The sequence below is a fragment of the Ascaphus truei genome, chromosome 8 (genome assembly GCF_040206685.1).
Source record: "Ascaphus truei isolate aAscTru1 chromosome 8, aAscTru1.hap1, whole genome shotgun sequence".
Lineage (NCBI taxonomy): Eukaryota > Metazoa > Chordata > Amphibia > Anura > Ascaphidae > Ascaphus > Ascaphus truei.
In genome coordinates this window covers 16059533-16080039 of record NC_134490.1, presented here as the reverse complement: position 1 = coordinate 16080039, position 20507 = coordinate 16059533, and the positions used below count along the sequence as shown (strand labels likewise).

Genomic DNA, 20507 nt, shown 5'->3' with positions numbered 1-20507 from the left:
TTACCAACCATAATTTACTTAAGGTGTGGAAGCACTGTATGCTAGGAGATAATGGGGAGACGTCTGAGACATGAATGTGCTCACAAGCGATATTTCCATTTTCTGCAAACATACCTGGAAATAGATGCTGTGTTCTATGCCCTGAATCAGTTAGGGGAATCCTGATTTACATGCTAATTGTATCTGCCTGATTTATTCGGACTTGTTCTGCCCTGACATTTAGACCTTGTTAAACAGTTATAGCTGGAGCTTGAAAAAAAAAAAAATGAGAGGCTGTAACAACCTCATTGTTTAGCGCCTGACCGCCTGACTTGTTAAACATCTGTTTGAAATATTAATATCTGTCAGCCGGGAAAAGCTCGGGGCTCTTTGCATCTTCGGACCATCTGTTTGTAGAGTAAACACAGTTCCACAAGACCCGGATCTCTGTGTCATTCCTGCACTCATGGATGTGTTCATGTCACGTGTGTGCTCACTCATTTACACGTGTGCCCTTGTGCGTTGACACTGTATTTCTGGGTGCATTGATTAACTCAAATCAAAGACTTTAAGTGCATATAGCTTGTGTGTGGAAATATATTTCTGCATGTCCGTGTCTCAAAGTAGTGGGAGGGGATATTAGGAGTGTACAAAACAACACTGGGAATTAGGGATTGCTGTGCCTGTATCCTCCTTAGGCCCTGTTAGTGGGAATTTCTATGGGGTCTCTAATCAGACCGATTCTACAAATCACATGCAGTTGAATGAATAACATTTCAATCTTTAAAGAGTAACCCATATCTTGCTGTAGCTTTTTTTTTTTTTTAACCATATGCGCTGAACCGTATTAATGTCAGCTCCAGGGTCCCTAGTATCCGAGATGCGTGACAGTTACTTCCTAGTATTTATATATCTCTTCATCATTTGGGCTACTACGAAGCTGCAATGGAGGACGTTGCAGATTCCTATTGGCTCGTGCAATGAGGGAGGTTTAGAGTGTTAGTGCGGGGGTGGCTGATGGAGTCATGTGCCCTGGGGAGGGAGTGTAGGAGTGTATTGGAGTTTAAACCCTTCCATGCCTTAGTACAAGGGTGGCCAACTCTTCCAGTACTCGAACAGGTCAGTTTTCAGGATATTCCTGCTGCAGCACAGGTCACTCAATCAGTCATTGACTGACCCACTGATTGAGTGACCTGTGCTGAAGCAGGGATATCCTGAAAACCTGACCTGTTGCTGACCCTTGAGGACTGGAGTTGGCCGCCCGTTCCTTAGTAGTTAGGAAGACATGAGAACAAATGAAGTGTAACACACAAATCTTTTGATACATTTTACAAAGCCGCTGCAGTTATGCGGCACCTATTAATTTGCGACTCGTAAATCAGAAAGTCTGAAGCCAAAAGATGGAGTTGTACTCACTAAAACCCTCAGGACGGTGGTTCCCACAGTGACGTTTTCAAACAGACTGACGTTGTAAAGTGACTGACTAAAGATGGGGCGGTTATCATTCTCATTGATGAGGTTAATCTTCACTCTGGAAAATCCCACATGGTCCAAGGCACTCTCGTTCGCGAACAGCTATGGGACAAACGAAAAGCAATTAATACCATACTCTAACACTTTTACACAGGGGCATGGACTGGTTTTGTAACATACTACAGTATATATATGTACAGTATATATGTATGTGTGTATTATCACCCAGCACACAGCACTTCCACTGCAGCAAGGGATTCTGGGAAATTACATGCAAATGAGCACACAGTGCCACCTTTTGCTTCAAAACCATTTAACATACATACATACATATATATATATATATATATATATATATATATATATATATATATATATATATATATATATATATATATATATACATATATACAAATATAGCAAACTTTTTTTCCCTTTTTTAATTCCATGGAAGAGCTTGAACTTGCTCTTTGCAGAGATTTAGAGACCAATGACATTTTATAGGGAGTTCTTTCTGTATTTTAAAAGGTGAGACTTCACTATTCGGTCTATGAGAAAATTCCTGCTAAATATAAGTAGCTTTGGCCCTTATTCTGTAACGTGTGAATAGCGCTGGTCCAGCGCAATCGCACGGAAAGCCCAATTAAAGTCGATAGGGCTTTCCGTACACTAGCACTGGATTAGCGTTATTCGCACTTACAGAACAGGGGCCATTGTCCTTCGGCGGATGAGGCTTGCATCAGGTGAGTAAGAAGTCACAGGCCAAAAATTGTATTCGAATCTTGGGCATCTAATCCATGCCGGTGTATAATGCGTTTTAACAATAATTAAGCGCTATTAAACATCAGCAGAGTCTGTTATCCCCAATCAGCTCAACGGCCCTAATATTACGCTTTATGGAGCCGTCACACAAGCAGGTAGTTTTTACTTTAAATGAATCACACAATAAACCAAAGACAAATGACTTTACAATACTTTCCCCTGATTGACTACAAATATTCCCCAACTACCTGTGTTGCCTATATCCTTATCTTTCAATCAATGTTTTTTTTTCATAATCTGTATTGTCACAGAGCAAGTTACTCTGCAGAAACTGTGATAGCAGTGGTAGAACAAGACAGACTGTTGATATTTCTATGCATACAAAACAATGTGCTTTTCTTCTAATTCACCTAATGCAAAAAAAATGTATCTTAACACTAATCAATAGATAGATTGGTTAAATAACAATAGTTTATTCCTAGCCAGTGCTGTTAGTGTCTTTATTATGAATCAGCTGCTTCTACTAACCTACACTGTTCATCAATTGGTATGCTGTGGTGTAGGATTGTTAATAAAAATATATCCCTCCTGAGTATGTTTTTTAACCAGTGCATACATTTGCAATATAAGACCAAGACACTGCTCGTGTTGACCAGGCCGAGCTTCCTGAGGAATCCACTCTGATTATTTCTCTAACCTTAGTAATTTTTCTACAGCCAGTTAAAATGATTGATGCAATATAGGTTGAAACAACAGCCCACATTGATCACTATCAGCTGGCTGAGTACTGGATTCTGCCAGAGATACTTTGCTTAAAAGAGCTTCAATGTAATGGAGTCTCCAATTGTTTTCATCAGTGGCTGGCATCTGTCTGAACTGACCATGCCACACGGGCAATGTCTCTTCTTATATTCTATTTTCCTTTCATCAGATAATGCAGTGTAGCTTTCTCTGTGTCTCATAATCATGCTACTGTTTGTTTATACCCCAGCTTGTGTGTATAAGCAGGATTTTGACTGGTTCACAGCACACAGGAACTGCTGGAATAACTACAGAATCCGTTTTACTCTGAGGATTTACAGTTAGCAAATGAAAGACACTATAAAATAGAACCCAAACAGACGGCAGGTAATGGGGGTATTGGTTGAAAGGAGCATTTATTGCTCTATAAAACTTTTATGGCCCCTCTTTTGCAGACAGCAAACATGTCCTTAGTAACCTTTCTATCACCACAGCTCCCTGCAATACATTGCCTTGAAATATGTTACACGCACCCACAGCTCTGGAGGGGTTAAGTGTGTGCCTGCAGATTGTTCTATTATTGTAACTGTACCGTTTTAACAATCTAAAATAAAGAGATTTCCTTATTTCCTCACCAGCATGTCAGGAGATACCAATTTTGGATGGTTTACGATTCTATCAGCGAAACTGATATCAGATGCGACAGAACGCCCTATGCTGTCTCCTGAATACAGATGGGTGGATTTTTTTGCAGGAATTCCAATTCGCTGCGAATGTGGCGTTTCTTCGCAGCCGCGGATATTCACGGCTCCGTCTCCAATCGGCACATACGCCTCTCTTTTTCTTTTAAATCTTTAAAACATTTGTGCACGAATGCGAAGACGCAAATGTTAGAACATTCGTCGTTGGAGGCAGGGCGGAGTGAAAATAGCGGCGGTTTAAGGATCATCAACCCACATTTTTTACTGCCCAATCCGGCTGCAAAGATTCGCCAGTGAATCGAATTTTGTTCAAAATACCACAAAGAATTTGCAGCTCGAAATTTGACAAATTCGCTCATCTACACCTGAAGACAAATTAAGGCTATTTTAATCATGTTACTTTGGACGGATCCCCAGGTATATACACTTTAACATTTATGATTTCAAGGCTACTTTTTCTGAAGGGTATATATAGCCTGCTTTTGAACAGCTGACACATGTGTCATGGGATGCTTCATACCGAGAATTCATAGCGAGGTATTGTCTCAAAGTCCAGCGGCACTGCGACTCGCATGCGAATATCCGCCTTCCCTTGAACTGAGGTTGGAGAGATGATGAAATGGTTTGAGTTGTTTCCAACCAGGTATACCTCGAAGGCACTGTTTAAACCCTGCAAAAAAAGGCAAAAGACAAAATCAAAACACTGATGAAGAGCAATCAATTAATAAATGAACGTGCTTCCCTGATGTGGTTGGTGCCTTCATGAAGATGTTTACGTGTCCATTTCCACATGGTTGCTAGTAATATCACCAAAAATACAGCACAGAATCGGCTATCTTTTACAAATGCGGTCACATCATTGAATTAAAGCAGCCAAGGACAGTTGTATTTCAGAAAGAAGTGGCATTTTTATTTGTTCTCTTTACATAAGCAAGTGGATTTAAAATATGAAAGTAAACATCAACACAAGTATCTGGGAATAAGATCATTGATGTGAGATAGAATCGGAAATAAAATGGTACCCAGGGTTACAATACAACACAGTCCCTTCCAGCATTGAATAGGAAAAATCAAAGATGAGCTAAGACAAATGAACTTGCAGTGTTGAACCTTTGGTGTGATTCCATTGGGCAATATACAGTGGATCCATCGAGTTGTTACATCAAAATATGACACTGTAAAATAAACTGTTCACCCGTTAATCAGCGGTGCAAACTGTCTGCTCTTGACAGTGTCAAAAACAGATGTCACATTCTTCAAACACCTAATTTACAGCTGTTGATGTATTAATTGGTGACAACACTGTCATCCCCAGAGAATAATATATATCGACAGTTGTGTTACACATAAGGTAAATATGACACATGCAGCAGTTTTATTGATTTTGGAACGGTGGGTGTACTGTATGAGTGTATTAAATCTTGCGGCAGCTTGCAGGGGAAAATCCAACCAGAACTATTTTATATTCAGTGAAAAAAGTAGTAATTTTTTGGCTGAGTGATACAATTATTATAGGGTCTGCATTTATAGTGAAGGCAAACCAATATTGCTGCACTGTTACTGTACATATAGAGAAAATGTCGATTGACTGTCAATTATTTAAGTAGCTGCTAAATGCTGTTGTTAAAAGTGAGAAACTTACTCGGCTTTAGCAAAGCAAATACTACTATATTTTCTTGATGCGTCTGAGTTAAATAATCTGGAGAGTGATTTTATTGGTCAACAGAGTGCAATTAGAATAATCAACAGGAACACTTACCAGAATTCCCTCCTACTGTCTCTGTACGTTCTCCCTTCCTACCAATTAGATTGTAAGCTCCTCAGAGCAGGGACTCCTGTTCCTTAATGTTACTTTTATGTCTGAAGCACTTATTCCCATGACCTGTTATTTATATTATTTGTTATTTATATGACTAACACATGTATTACTACAGTCCTGTGAAGCGCTATGTACATTAATGGCGCTATATAAATAAAGACATACAATACAATACAATAACCAGTAGAAAGGATTGCTCACACATCCAATCCAGTTTTCAATGGCCCCAAAAAGTTAGAAATGCAAAAATATAATGAACACGTCGATTGTGAAGATGAGGACACCCTAATGTGGTTATGAAATAAATTAACTATATATAGTAGTCTCAAAGTTTCACTGTAAGAATCCGCCAAAAGTCCTACTCATACAGGATGAAAATATTTTGAAGGCAGCTTTTTGATGAAAAGAGCCTGCTTGGCACTTATCTCGGCCAGAAAACCTCTGGACCAGTACAGCATGTTCCAATGGAGTTCAACATACCTACTGATATAACTGCAGGATTTCCAATTTTCTCCCAGAACAAACTTCTTTGAGGAGGATTGGACAATTAAATGCACGAGAAAGCGCTAATGGCTGAAAGTGCCTGACCGTAACAGCAGGAAGCAGATGAGTAGGCCAGAATTTGCTCTCAATTCTTTCCACTTCTGTGTAAGGATGCACAGCACTATGCAATACACTAGAACCAAGTGCAGCAAAATCATTCTGTAAAGAGTCACTGTTCTTTATTTCTAGTATTTGGTAAACTAGACCCCTAAACTATTTTAGGCCTTTAATGGTTTATTCACACTTACTGTAGAAACTTGGCCGCGGAACTGCTCCCCTGGCACTTTCAATGGTTTCACATTTTAAGATGTTTAATATCACATATTTAAAAATCCCATCAAAAACATTTAGAGGCCTATTCTATAAGCCTCGATAATCCATTTATTAATCACCCGCTACTCTTCCCCCCCCCCCCCCTCCATGGCTCGGGCTGCTGATTGAAGGAAGTAAAAACAACACACACACACACACACACACACACACACACACATACACACAGACAGGCACAGGCACATACACACAGACAGGCACACACACACGCAGGCACTCATACACACACACACAGACAGAGGCAGACACTCATGCACTCGGGCACACACACAGACAGGCACGCACGCACTCAGACAGGCACTCAGAGACACACACAGACAGGCACTCAGAGACACACAGACAGACAGGCACTCAGAGACACACACAGACAGGCACTCACGCTGCTTTTACTCCACCCTCCTCCCCGCTCCCCGAAGCCTCTCCTCCTCCCGAAGCCTCCCCTCCCCATTGGCTTACAGCCACACCACGTGACGCGTCAACGGTAGGGATCACCATTCTCTTGTATCCCGTAGCGGCTGACGCGCCACAGCGTGTAGTGAGCTGTGCAGCCAGGGGGGACCGGCTCGGGAGGATTCCCCTGCTGGTGGGGAACTCGCGTGTGGCCGCCCGCGCCGCCGGGTACACCGGGTCCCAGGCCTAATTGCGGCTCTAGCATGGTGAGCTTCTCCCAAAATCCTCATGCCGGGAAAAGTTGTCGAGAAGGTGGTGAGAAGGTGGCAATACAGGACTTAGAAAAAAAAATGCATTTTTCCTGTATCAGATTCATGCCGGGAGTCTCCGGAGCTGATACCCATTAAAATGCATTTACAGGCAACTTCATTACCTTAGCCGCTAACCGCTATGGCAATGTAGGGGTTAACTACCAGTGCCATCTTTTTTATGGGTAGCAGGGGTGAGTGATGGTGGTATTTGGCCCTTGGTGGGTGTTTAGGCCTTGCGGGGGGGGGGGGAGGTTGTGGAGTTAACCCCTTCATTACCTTAGCGGTTAATAGCGCTAAGGTCTTGAAGGGGTTACCCGCTCCCGCTCCCACTACCCACACAATAAATATTTTGAAACACAACAACCCTACTACCCACCTCCTCTACCCCTAACAAACCCCCAACACATACAGTACAGTAATGGGCAAAATTACCATTATCCTCTACCCCTAACAACCCCCCCCCCCCCCACACACACATACAGTACAGTAATGGGCAAAATTACTATTATCCACACATGGATAATAGTACATTTGCTTTCTATTGATTGTTATTTTTTTCGATTTCTGTTTATTGTTTTGAATTTGTTTTGGCATTTGCCCCAAGAAACAGGCTAATGATGTTTAACCCCTTCATTGCCTTAGCGCCTAGCTGCTATGGTAATGAAGCTGTTTTAATATACATTTTAATACTTGTGTAGATGAGCAGGGGTTCTCCGGAGCAGATCCGCGCTGATTTGAGTGCACGTAGACCCATATTTATTAAGCGCTGCTATTTCATAAGGCACCTTCTATAGTCGGGAGAGACCTAAGGCCAATTCAAGGGAATGGACTGTAAGGTGTCTTATCATACCAGAAGGTACTCTTCAGAGAAGGCTATTATTGTGCTTGCATAATCTATATACAATATAGGGCTGTATACATTGTCACCTATATATAAGAAAAATATTATTTAAAAACCTGAAGATTTTACAATGCATGTCCCAGGTGTTCTTCCATAGATGCATTCATTTGGAATGTTGGCACTGAGATTCATTTAAAACCCAAACCATACTTTCCTCTGATTTATTTATTTTTTTGTCTGTAACCCCCCTCTGTTTTCCCCTTCTCGCTCACAGACACTAAAGGCCTTCAGACACCCTGCTGCAAATCTGAAAGCGAATCCCTTATTTCAAAGTTTATCAGCGGCCCACAAAATGGGCTAGGTTTGATGGGATTAGTACTTAGTACTCGTTCATCTTCTGAAACCCCACAGCACTGCCTCAAGTCCCTCACTCCCCTTTAAACTAGTACAAGGCAGGGGAGGGGGGCAGAGTCTGCTAGATATTTCAAAATTGTTCGCAAGATATCACTTCACTGTAAGCTTCAAAGACTCAACAGCAAATGCTCTTCAAATAAATGGAAGATACTGCCAGGGCAGCTAACAGATTTCCCGGGGCCCAGGACTGGAGTCTCCACGCTAGACTTGTTTGGATGGTCTGGTTAAGTGGAGAATATATGTTTTTTTTTTGATCATCTGCCTAACCTAGTTGTTGACTTTGCATTAATAAAATTAAAAACAGGCAGCAACTCATGTTATGGAGGATAAATTTCCTCCTTATATATGGCAGTGAAGGCACAGGTTGTGCAGGTTGTGATACCTATTAATGGACCAATATATCAATAGTACAAGGTTTTCTTGTCCATAAGCCTTTCAGTCTTCAGAGGTCTCGTCATCACGTCTGATGAAGAGACCTCTGCAGTCTCAAAAGCTTATGCACATGTAACTGTTGATATGTTGGTCTATTACAAGGTATCACAACCTATGAAATATCTGACTCTTTCTGGGACCGACATGACGATTAGCAGCCTTTTGTGAAGACAAAACAACACCACACAATTCCATCAATGTCGCACATACTGTAAGTGCAGCGATATAACCTATACAAAAGCACAATACAGTTACTTAGGAATCTATGTATATCTTTATTTATATAGCGCCCACACAGTACTCAGTGCTTTACAAATGAGACAAAAAAAAAAACCAGCACAGGGAATTATAATACAATAAGTGCAACAAATAAGATCAGACTATATGAAAGGAAATCCCTGCCCCGGGGAGTTTACAATCTAAGGCCACGTCCATAGTGCGCTGCACGAACAACAGGCCGCATCTCTATGAGGCCGGCTATGGAGCGCGCAACTGCGTTTTCAAGAAACAAGAGAATTTGTCGCGCAACGGCCGGGACATGAGAGTGCTTCAGCCAATGAGGGCGAACCAGCCTCATGACATCACGCCTCCACCACGCCTCCCCGTCGTTGTGGCTCTCAGTCCACAGATTGATCGGCCAACAGCTGCACGCAGCACCATGCGCAGTGCACAAGCCCACTCTATCCGAGGCCTAAGTGGTATGTTGGGAGAGTCACAGGAACAACAGGTGTGGGAATAAGTGCAGTAGATGGCAGTGCTTGGCCACAATGGTTGGTAGGAGTGACCGTGGGTGTGGACAGTAGCCATGAGTCCAGGCTGTTGAAGCGCTTCATTTAAGATGTGAGTTTAAGTTTTGACTTAAAGGTGGGGAAAGAGGGTGTTTGGCGTAGACTGGAATCCATATCTACATTCCAGATCATGACTAATTTAAACTTTATCAAATTAATTTCCTGTCCTTAAAAAGACTGGTTCTTATTTATTCCAGTGGCTCTGTATGTGTGGTCATCTGTGCTTATTTATTTGAGTGGCTATGTATGTGTCTACGTCTGTACTTATTTATTTGAGTGGCTCTGTATGTGTGCGTCTGTGCTTATTTATTTGAGTGGCTCTGTATGTATCTACGTCTGTGCTTATTTATTTGAGTGGCTCTGCTTGTGTTTGTGCTCTGCTTATTTATTTGAGTGGCTCTGTATGTGTGTGTCTGTGCTTATTTATTTGAGTGGCTCTGTATGTGTTTGTGCTGTGCTTATTTATTTGAGTGGCTCTGTGTGTGTCTGTGCTTATTTATTTGAGTGGCTCTGTATGTGTGTGCGTCTGTGCTTATTTATTTGAGTGGCTCTGTGTGTGTCTGTGCTTATTTATTTGAGTGGCTCTGTATGTGTGTGCGTCTGTGCTTATTTATTTGAGTGGCTCTGTATGTGTGCGTCTGTGCTTATTTATTTGAGTGGCTCTGTAAGTGTTTGTGCTGTGCTTATTTATTTGAGTGGCTTTGTACGTGTGTGTCTGTGCTTATTTATTTGAGTGGGTCTGTATGTGTGTGTCTGTGCTTATTTATTTGAGTGGCTCTGTATGTGTGTGTGTCTGTGCTTATTTATTTGAGTGCCTCTGTAAGTGTGTGTCTGTGCTTATTTATTTGAGTGGCCCTGTATGTGTGTGTCTGTGCTTATTTATTTGAGTGGCTCTGTATGTGTGTGTATGTGTCTGTGCTTATTTATTTGAGTGCCTCTGTGTGTGTCTGTGCTTATTTATTTGAGTGGCTCTGTATGTGTGTGTGTCTGTGATTATTTATTTGAGTGGCTCTGTATGTGTCTGTGCTTATTTATTTGAGTGGGTCTGTATGTGTTTGTGTCTGTGCTTATTTATTTGAGTGGCTCTGCTGCTGGGGATCTTCCCTAACCCTGAACCAAGACTCACACCTGATATCACCATTGCAGCCTGCCATCTCTTTCCCTGTAAATGGTGTTAACTTTCTGATTTAATACTGACTAACCTTAAAACTCACCCCACAAGTTAAGCATCCCAACAGCCTGCACTCATGGTTACTCTCCCACACTCAGCCACTCCTACCACCCATTGTGACCAAGCACTGCCATATACAGCACTTATTCCCTCACCTGCTGTCTCTGTAAGTCTCCCACCATACCTCTTAGATTGTAAGCTCTTCAGGGCAGGGATTTCCTTTCCTATTGTCTGATTTTGCTGCACTTATTGTATAATTTTAATTCCCTGTACTGTATTCTTTGTGAAGCGCTGAGTACACTTTTGGCGCTATATAAATAAAGACATACAATACAATACAATGCATCTGTGCTGTGCTTATTTATTTGAGTGGCTCTGTATGTGTCTGTGCTTATTTATTTGAGTGCCTCTGTAAGTGTGTGTCTGTGCTTATTTATTTGAGTGGGTCTGTATGTGTGTGTGTCTGTGCTTATTTATTTGAGTGGGTCTGTATGTGTTTGTGCTGTGCTTATTTATTTGAGTGGCCCTGTATGTGGGTGTGTCTGTGCTTATTTATTTGAGTGGGTCTGTATGTGTGTGTGTCTGTGCTTATTTATTTGAGTGGGTCTGTATGTGTTTGTGCTGTGCTTATTTATTTGAGTGGCCCTGTATGTGGGTGTGTCTGTGCTTATTTATTTGAGTAGCTCTGTATGTGTCTGTGCTGTGCTTATTTATTTGAGAGGCTCTGTATGTGTTTGTGCTGTGCTTATTTATTTGAGTGCCTCTGTATGTGTCTGTGCTGTGCTTATTTATTTGAGTTGCTCTGTATGTGTCTGTGCTGTGCTTATTTATTTGAGTGGCTCTGTATGTGTCTGTGCTTATTTATTTGAGTGCCTCTGTAAGTGTGTGTCTGTGCTTATTTATTTGAGTGGGTCTGTATGTGTCTGTGTCTGTGCATATTTTGTATTTGCCAGATAAATCTGAGTCTTTCTAATCTATTGTATTGAGTGACAGAAAATCAAACACAAATAGACTTGTGTTTCTTTTATCACCCTCTTTTCTGCTCAGATACCCTTTTAAGTCCAATTAAATATCTGCACAATTAAAATGCCAACCCCTTGCACTTACAGTAACGAGAGACATAATAGACAAATAGATGTATCATTAAAACTCAAACAAATAGGAAAAAATAGGCCTTTGTTTCCAAGGAGCACAATATTTACAAAGGTTGAACTTGATGGACATATGTCTTTTTGTTACCTATTCTGCCATGCTAGCAATCTCTTATGCATACAGTATGTATTGGCTTTCATTTAATCAAATTCACTTTTAACCCCTTTAACCATGTCAACAAATGTGTTAATAGTATGTAGTAGTATGTAGACACGACTGTTCTTGGCTACCAGCCTGCCCTCCCTGGCAGTAATCCCTGGTTACAGCAGGCCTGCCTGTAGTTAATATGAGTTTTCCCCAATCCCTGCAGTGCTCTTAAGTGACAGGGGAGGAGGTGGAACTAAGCCTGGGTTGCCCAATCATGGTCAGAACTGGTGCCCTCCTCCTGGCTGTAGTTAAGGGGTTTGCCGCCCAAATTTAGCAGTGCCTCTCCCCACTTGAGAGAGGAAGGTCATACCACAGGTTGCCTGAACATTGGGCATTCTCTGTTCCTCTTACCCTCGGGGGGTCCTTGGATATCTGAGCCAGACACTGCATTGGGCAGACACCTGCCGTGACTGTGAGTGCTGACAGAATAAACCGTTCCTGTTCCATATACCTCCGGCCTGGTGTGTGATCTTACTGGGGGGAGAGGTAACTGTTTCTATCATAGGAGGTCGCCTCCATACACCTGGAGCCTGCGACAGATTGAGGCGCTGCACTGATAATTATGCTGGGTATGTACCCCAGAAACCTGTCCCATGTCCACAACCATCGCTGGATGACTCAGCCCTCCTGCTTACCAACAGGTAGCATGCACCACACACGCTGTAATGGCAGAATCTCCCATTGGGTGGGGGAAATGCCGTTACAAGTACAAAAACTCAGCCTTTTTCAAGTTATATAAATTAAATTGCTTTTGAACTCACACTAAGATCTGAACCATATTGCTCTTTTGATTTGTTACCAGTTGGTCACAGAGGGATTTCAATGAGATAAGGTGATTTGCAGAGGATCACACAACATAAACAAGAGAGAACTTGTGTATTTAGGACCAATACCCAAACCTAAGCCGTAAAGCACTACATGCATTTGGAGTGACACTGCCTATACAGTGCTGAAAGGGGCAGTTGGTTGCTTAGAAATTGTAATAACAGTGCGGTTGTGCAGCCTACAGTATATTCAAAAAGTCACCAGTGCAGACAAAGTCTAAAACGGGGGTGGACAACTCCAGTCCTTAAGGGCCACCAACAGGTCAGCATTTCAGGATATCCCTGATTCAGCAGGTGTGGCTCAATCAGTCCCTGCATCAGCACAGGTGGCTCTTTCAGTCCCTGCTTCAGCATAGGTGGTTCAATCAGAGGCTCAGTCTTTGACAGTCAGAGGACTGAGCCACCTGTGCTGAACCTGGGATATCTTGAAAACCTGACCTTTTGGGTGGGAGGAGGGGGGGGGTAGCTTGAGGGCTGGAGTTAAGCACCCCTGGTCTATGCCATGCATTACACCGTCGTGTTTCTTTTTTCTCCTGTAATGATCGTTCCCTATCTGTACATTTCTTTCTACTCGATGCTTCTCTCTTCTTTGATTTCTTTCTCTATTTAAAATTTTGCTAGAGTTATCTCTTCAATTCCATCCCTGCTAGGACAGACAGGATCAATCTGAGACTGGCTAACCCTCAGCTTATCTCTGCTCCATGTGATTGAGTGTCTCGCTTTATAGACAATTTCCTGGTGAATTGCATGTATTGCAAACTTTCCCCCCCATCTCTGCTATTCCTCCTCCCCACCAATATAACATTATAATTCAGTACATTGTGTGGATGACGGCTCGCCACGGCCCAGATCTATAAATGCGCGCTAACGATTAGCTCACCTTTATTCTCATTCATATTAATATTCACCTTGTACTGTAGATCTGAGCCTAAATGCTTTACTAGCAATGTATCTGGGAACGGTTTGCATGCACAGAAGTAAAAATAACTAGAGATCCGCACAAATCTGTTTCCCGGAATTTCTCACATTCCTCAAAATCCGTTTTGGGTGTAAAATCTGCGGATTTGGTCGGTTTTAATCCATGCGGATTCATCAAAATCCGCCATTGGATACAATCGGTTGACTGATTTGTAGAAGCAATCCACGGATACAGTAATCCATTGGCCGATTCTTAAGAATCGGCCAACGGGTGGAGTGTATTTGTAATAATAATTTACAAATCCGCCAAACGCGAATCGCCCTTTTTGAGATTGATCTGCGGACCAAAGGAACCGACCGATCTGCTGCGGATTAAATCCGCCCCAAAAATTCACCCATCTCTAAATGTAACCACAAGATCCTGTGGTTAAAGCTCATTTGAAGTCATCTGGTCCTCTAATTTTTTTTTAATTCCCCCCGTCAAAAGAATTATTGACACAAATTAACTATAAAACTGTTACTTTTCTAAGGGCAAATAGCAGCTCTGTTTAAAATCATAAATTAAGAAATACATATTTTTTTTAAAGTAGCTCTTTTCTCCAAGATACTACAGGAAGGCAACACAAAGTAATAACCACAGTGGAAAGCACCTAATATTTGTACAGCAAACGTTCCTGTTATGCCAATAAGGAACATATTACACTCATGTGGCCCTATTCTCGTAGCTCTGAAGTTGTCATTGTCAAACTGAGTGGTTTGTCATGTACAGAAGTCAAAGAATTAAATGTAAGAAAAAACTCTATTCTCTATTGCAAATCGCACCTTCTATACCGTCTGTAAAAAGTGACAAAAACAAAAGTGCCGGGTTTAACAGCCAAAACGCCCGGATTGCACATGCTTTTGAGCGATGAGAATTGCAGTTGTCGTAAAATAAAAAAGCGAGTTTGAGGCTTTTTTGACAACCGATTGGAATGGCAGAGCTGGAGTGAAACCGCTTCTAAGGAAACCTTTTCCGCACAGATTGGCAGAGCGAGAGTGACACCACTTCTAAGGAAACCTTTTCCGCACAAATTGGCAGAGCCAGAGTGAAATCGCTTCTAAGGAAACCTTTTCCACACGGATTGGCAGAGCCAGAGTGAAACCGCTTCCAAGGGAACCTTTCCTGCACGAATTGGCAGAGCCAGAGTGAAACTGCTTCTAAGGAAACCTTTTCCACATGGATTGGCAGAGCCGGAGTGAAACCGCTTCTAAGGAAACCTTTTCCACACGGATTGGCAGAGCCGGAGTGAAACCGCTTCCAAGGGAACCTTTCCTGCACGAATTGGCAGAGCCAGAGTGAAACCGCTTCTAAGGAAACCTTTTCCACACGGATTGGCAGAGCCGGAGTGAAACCGCTTCTAAGGAAACCTTTTCCACACGGATTGGCAGAGCCGGAGTGAAACCGCTTCTAAGGAAACCTTTTCCACATGGATTGGCAGAGCCGGAGTGAAACCGCTTCTAAGGAAACCTTTTCCACACGGATTGGCACAGCCAGAATGCAACCGGCCGAAAAAAATGACGTTAAGGCTGACCTAATCTTTCTACAAAAGCACGTTACATAGATGAGTTGTTCATTTTGTTTTCTGCTTGCTTTGTATATTTAAAAAAAAAAAAATGATACCTTCATATTTGTCTTCAGTCATAAAGTCATAGTATATTAATACAGCTTAGTAAATATGGCCTTTAATTCCCACTACTGTTGCCTGCTAACAATGTGACATAGAACAACATTCTCCCCCATTATTCTGCATGCTTCGTGTGAGATGATAATTCAAGCTATATCTGTCTTTCGCAGTTATAATATCAACAGTCCTAGTCCTGGTTACATTTATGTGAAGCGAGAGTCAGACCAGATAATCCAAACAGATTTACCATACCTGCTTACTGATGTATCACCAAATAACTAAAGGTAAATCTATAAAGAAGATGATAACAATGAGAGAAACCGACAGAAAAAAAAGCCTCCAAGCATAAGAAATTCAATGTTGCATCATTATTGATACAAAGCAAACCAAATTGTCAAGATTGTCTTCAATGCGTTTTTGTGTAATATTTTGTTGCTTATTACTTGTCAGAATGTCCTCTTTTTGCTTTTTCCTCATCCTAGATAAATCAATATTGTCATATCCCGCTTGAAGGCTGCGCACAAGAAATAGTTTCTGTCTCATTTTCCTATCTTAATTTCCATCTTGATTACAAATGCTCCCAAAAGGATTGCTCAACATGGGTAGAGACTAGAATGAAAGGGACAAGTAGCACACCAAGAGAGATTCCAGCGCAACAGGGCCAAGTCTTGCCAGGAGGGCCGCTGGGAAGATGAAAGCAGAAAACACGAATGGACAATAAATAGGAAGATGGAAAGGCAAATAGAATATAAGAGAAGTGAACTAAATAAAGTGAACATGGCAAAAAAAAAAAAAAAAGAGATTTGAGATGACGACAACAAACAGTGCGTAACAAGAGATAAGGTCTCAATCTATAACAATGTATCTGCTGCTTGTACAGTAAAATAATGTGGTACATTGTGGCACTGGGGCATCACCGAGGGCTTAACTGAAGAAACACTTTTTAGATACACACTGACAGAAACAGAGCCAACTGAATTTCCCTCTTGCCGCACTCGCACACACTGCCATGTGAAATTCGGACAGTCTCCTGAGTCCGCCAAAGATTTTGAGTCTACCAGTGATTCCAGGAAGCATGGCCAGTTTAGACCTTGAGGGCACACCTGATGCTGCTGCCCACCCAGGATTCCCCCAAGTATCTAGTAGGCCAGTCTCAGCCTGAACAGGAAAGTGAAACTTGCTTAAAAAATGGTTTCAATCCAATTGGGTAACCAAGTTTCAAGTCAGGAAGAAAGGGACACTGAATCTTGCTATGTTGCAGCTATATAGCGATATGAACTAAGACTCCAATGACGGTGCTACATTAACAACCCTACCTAAAAATATTAAAATGCATTTGGAAGTGAGGCTCACACTCAATTAGACTGAGATTTCAATCTTCTACTATTATTTAAATGAGGATGGATGGTGCACTGCGGTGAAGCTCAATTTCAACTGGATATATTGGCCTCAGTAGCAGTGTTGTGTGTGACATAGTAACATGAGAATGTTTCTTACTTCATCTTTATCCTGCACTTGGATGTAGAGAGGCAATGCAAAACCCAACTGGGCCAGTTCAGGAATACTGACACTGTACTCTGAGCTATTAAAAACTGGGGCATTGTCATTGATGTCGATCACCAGAATGTTGAATGTGGTTGTCACAGTAGCATTGGAAGGGCTACGATCATCAAGCAGTTCTGTTCCCTTCAAAGAGAAGACAAGAAAGAGAATGTTTTCACAAATTGTACCCAGCTATAGTATAAGTATTTAAATAGACAAGCTATGTGTAGTATATACCCTTAAAAAGTTATACATTTTAGATCCCACAAATGCAGTAATTAGAAATAAACATTTTGTCTGAATACTTCAATAAAATAAGTGTCACTCTTTTATACCAATAACATAATAACAGATATTTACTAATCATAACATTACACTGAGATAATTATGTTTGGATTAGAAATGCTATAATTATTCTCATTTATTTGTAAAGCGCCAACATATGTAAATTACACATATTTATATATCAAATGGAAATATTACTGTGTGCTCATTTGCATGTCTTAGACAGGTCTGCAACCCTGCCTTTCACCATTATTGCCCAGCATACAGTCCTTCCACTGCAGCAAGGGATTATGGGAATTGACATGCAAATGAGCACACAGTGCCACCTTTTGATTCAACTCCATATTGACATGGACCCCTATAAGCTTATGCTTGCTGCATTGCACAGCTTTTCAGCACAGAATAACAAATTGAAGTAATAAAGGCGTAAACGTTTGATCCCTTGTATGATTGTAATAAACAAATGAACAGTATGGGACATAAGGGTATGTGAAAGAAATAGAAGTAAAGTCCCCAAGAGAACCAATAATCCCTGAAGGGAAAGAAAAAAGGCTAAAATAACCTAGATCAAGCCCTCATTGGGATGGTTTCTGGACCCACAATAAGTATTCAATAATGAATAATACTCACAAAATCCTATTGTGAGTATTCCTTGATAAAGTGTATGTTTACACGAAACGCGTAGGAGGGTGTTAACCTCCACTTTTAGATGGATTAAATAAAGAAGATTTTTACTATTCATTTGCTTGGGACCCACTTTTGCGGTGCACTGGTTTTCTCTCTTGTTCCTATCAGCTTTTCAGCACAAGCTGGGTTAAGAGGCATAGCGAGTAAACCTACCCACAGAATCCCTTGCTGCAGTGGAAGCACTGTTTGCTAGGTGATAATGGTGAAAAGCGGGGTTACAGACCTGTCAAAGACATGTAAATGAGCAGACAGTAATATTTCCATTTGCTATATGCTTTACGGTGGAGGTTTGTTTGTCACTTTGTTTACCAACCATAACTTAAATAATGTGTGGTGGACACACCCACACACCACCCACCCACCCACCACCCACCACCCACACACCACACCACCCACCACACCACCCACACACACTCTTTCAAAATAAAAGATGTGCTGTACACACTCACAACCTTTTATTTACAGAATCTAAGCAAATAGAGAAACAATGAGAAGTAAAAGGGTACAAGTGTTCTCACTGTTAAACTGACAAATTGGTCATGTTGTGTCGTCAAGACCTTGTCAGCAAAGACAGCAATGTCTTTAGAAGGAGAAAGCTCTTTAATAGGATGTTACTATTGCTGCTTGTTACAATGCTACGTGCTCTGTACCATTGAAGGAGATGCATTTCCTTATTTCTTCTCATTCCAATTAAAGGCAGAAAATGAAGGATCCAGGCACCAGAAGCACCACTATGATGATAATAGGGTATTGAACGAATGAGTGCGGCTGAAAAGAATCTTATCGGAGGTCAAGTGCAGTAATTATATGTCACTTTCTGGCCCTACAAGACTGGTGCCCCTTTGAGAACTGAAAAATGATCTGTGCACCTTTGGCACAGCCTGGAACAGTCCAAATCAATGGGGCTGCTAAACAGCGACTGATTTGTGGGCACCTTGGCGGTCCTATACCAGGCACATCTCAGAGCATTTCTGACCAACAAGCCAGCTCCATATTGATTTTAATTAAAAGTCTGTGATCGGAATGAGTGGAGAAGCAGAATGGTTCTTGCTGATCAAGTGGACTTCTGGTAACGTCATGCATCATTGCAGCATAAAAATATTGCTCAGAACACAGGGGGAGTTCCCAGCACGCAATAAAGAATATAAATGCAAACGACACTGGGTGATATGCCAAAAAGAAAATGTTTTTACTTTGCTGATATTTGTACAATGTACAGAAAAGATTATACAAATGTAGCAAACAATTGTAAATGACAATGATGGCTAAGGTATAATAAAGTAACAAATCAAGATTATCCGCATATGGAGTCAAATCCACACACTAAGTGTAATGGGAGAAAAAAGGATACATAGAGGAGGGGGATAAGGTAAGGGAAAAAGGGAATAAGGGTGGCAACGTTTTGGGGCTCCTTGTTCTGGCCCATTCCCAAAGACCACAATGATCCAGGTACTTCCCTTACCCCTGTTAGAACAGGAACTCCCTTAATTAAAAGCAATAACCAGGCTGAAGTAATGATGGAAGTACAGTAGCAAAATGCACCAAGAATAATAATCTCCCAGCTGGGTATAATGAAACAAATGACAGCAAAGGCACCTAACAAAAGTTAGTAACTATACTGTCAGCCCAGAAATGGGCAGTCCTAGTTAGCACAACTGAGTCCTATGACTAATGTTCTCACAGAGTAAAGTTGTATCAAACAGAGTAACGGATCACAGAAATCAAACTAACTTTTGTTAGGTGCCTTTGCTGTCATTTGTTTCATTATACCAAACTGGGAGATTATTATTCTTAGTGCATTTTTCTACTTCCATCATTACTTCAGCCTGGTTATTGCTTTTAATTCAGGGAATTCCTGTTCTTACAGGGGTAAGGGAAGTACCTGGATCATTGTTGTCTTTGGGAATGGCCAAAGGGCTAGGAGCCCCAAAACGTTGCCCCCCTTATTCCCCTGTTTTCCCCATCCCCTCCTCTTTTTCCCTTACCTTATCCCCCTCCTCTATGTATCCTTTTTTCTCCCACTACACTTAGTGTGTGGATTTGATTCCATATGTGGATATACTTGATGGGTTACTTTATTATACCTCAGCCATTATTGTCAGTTACAATTGTTTGCTACATTTGTATAATCTTTTCTGTACATTGTACGATCATCAGTACAGTAAAACATGTTCTATTTGGCATATCACCCAGTGTCGTTTGCATTTATATCATTTATTGAGTGCTAGGAACTCCCCCTAATTTCTGTATTGTGACTTTAGAGGGAAATAGGGTCCCTCTTCGTTCACTTATACCACACCTTTGTTTATTTATTGATTCGGTATACCTCGAAAAATATTGTTGTTTCCCCAGGATTTCTAATACAATTTAAAAGTATTTCATTCTTTTAATACAAATAGCATCTTAGTGACATTAATCTTAGTTCATTCCAATCTGGCTTCTGACCAAATCACTCCAGTAGCGACCCTCTTAAAAATGTGCAATGAGATCCAGTGTGGAATGAAACATGGACAGTTGACTGGGGCAATATTCCTAGATTTTGCAAATGCTTTTGATAGTGTTGACCACACGATTATGATAAACAAACTCCAGT

At 41.3% G+C, this 20507-nt stretch overlaps 1 protein-coding gene across 5 annotated transcripts in view; it reads right to left on the bottom strand.

Annotated features, from left to right (window-relative positions):
* Nucleotides 1-20507, bottom strand: part of CDH23 (cadherin related 23) — a 653830-nt gene that overhangs the window by 303443 nt on the left and 329880 nt on the right. For all 5 annotated transcript variants that reach the window (XM_075610599.1, XM_075610600.1, XM_075610601.1 and 2 more), the window contains 3 exons: nucleotides 16898-17086; nucleotides 4177-4326; nucleotides 1396-1554 (listed from right to left, as the gene is read on the bottom strand). In XM_075610599.1, the coding sequence (XP_075466714.1) occupies nucleotides 1396-1554; nucleotides 4177-4326; nucleotides 16898-17086 (498 nt within the window). The remainder of the gene's footprint in view (nucleotides 1-1395; nucleotides 1555-4176; nucleotides 4327-16897; nucleotides 17087-20507) is intronic.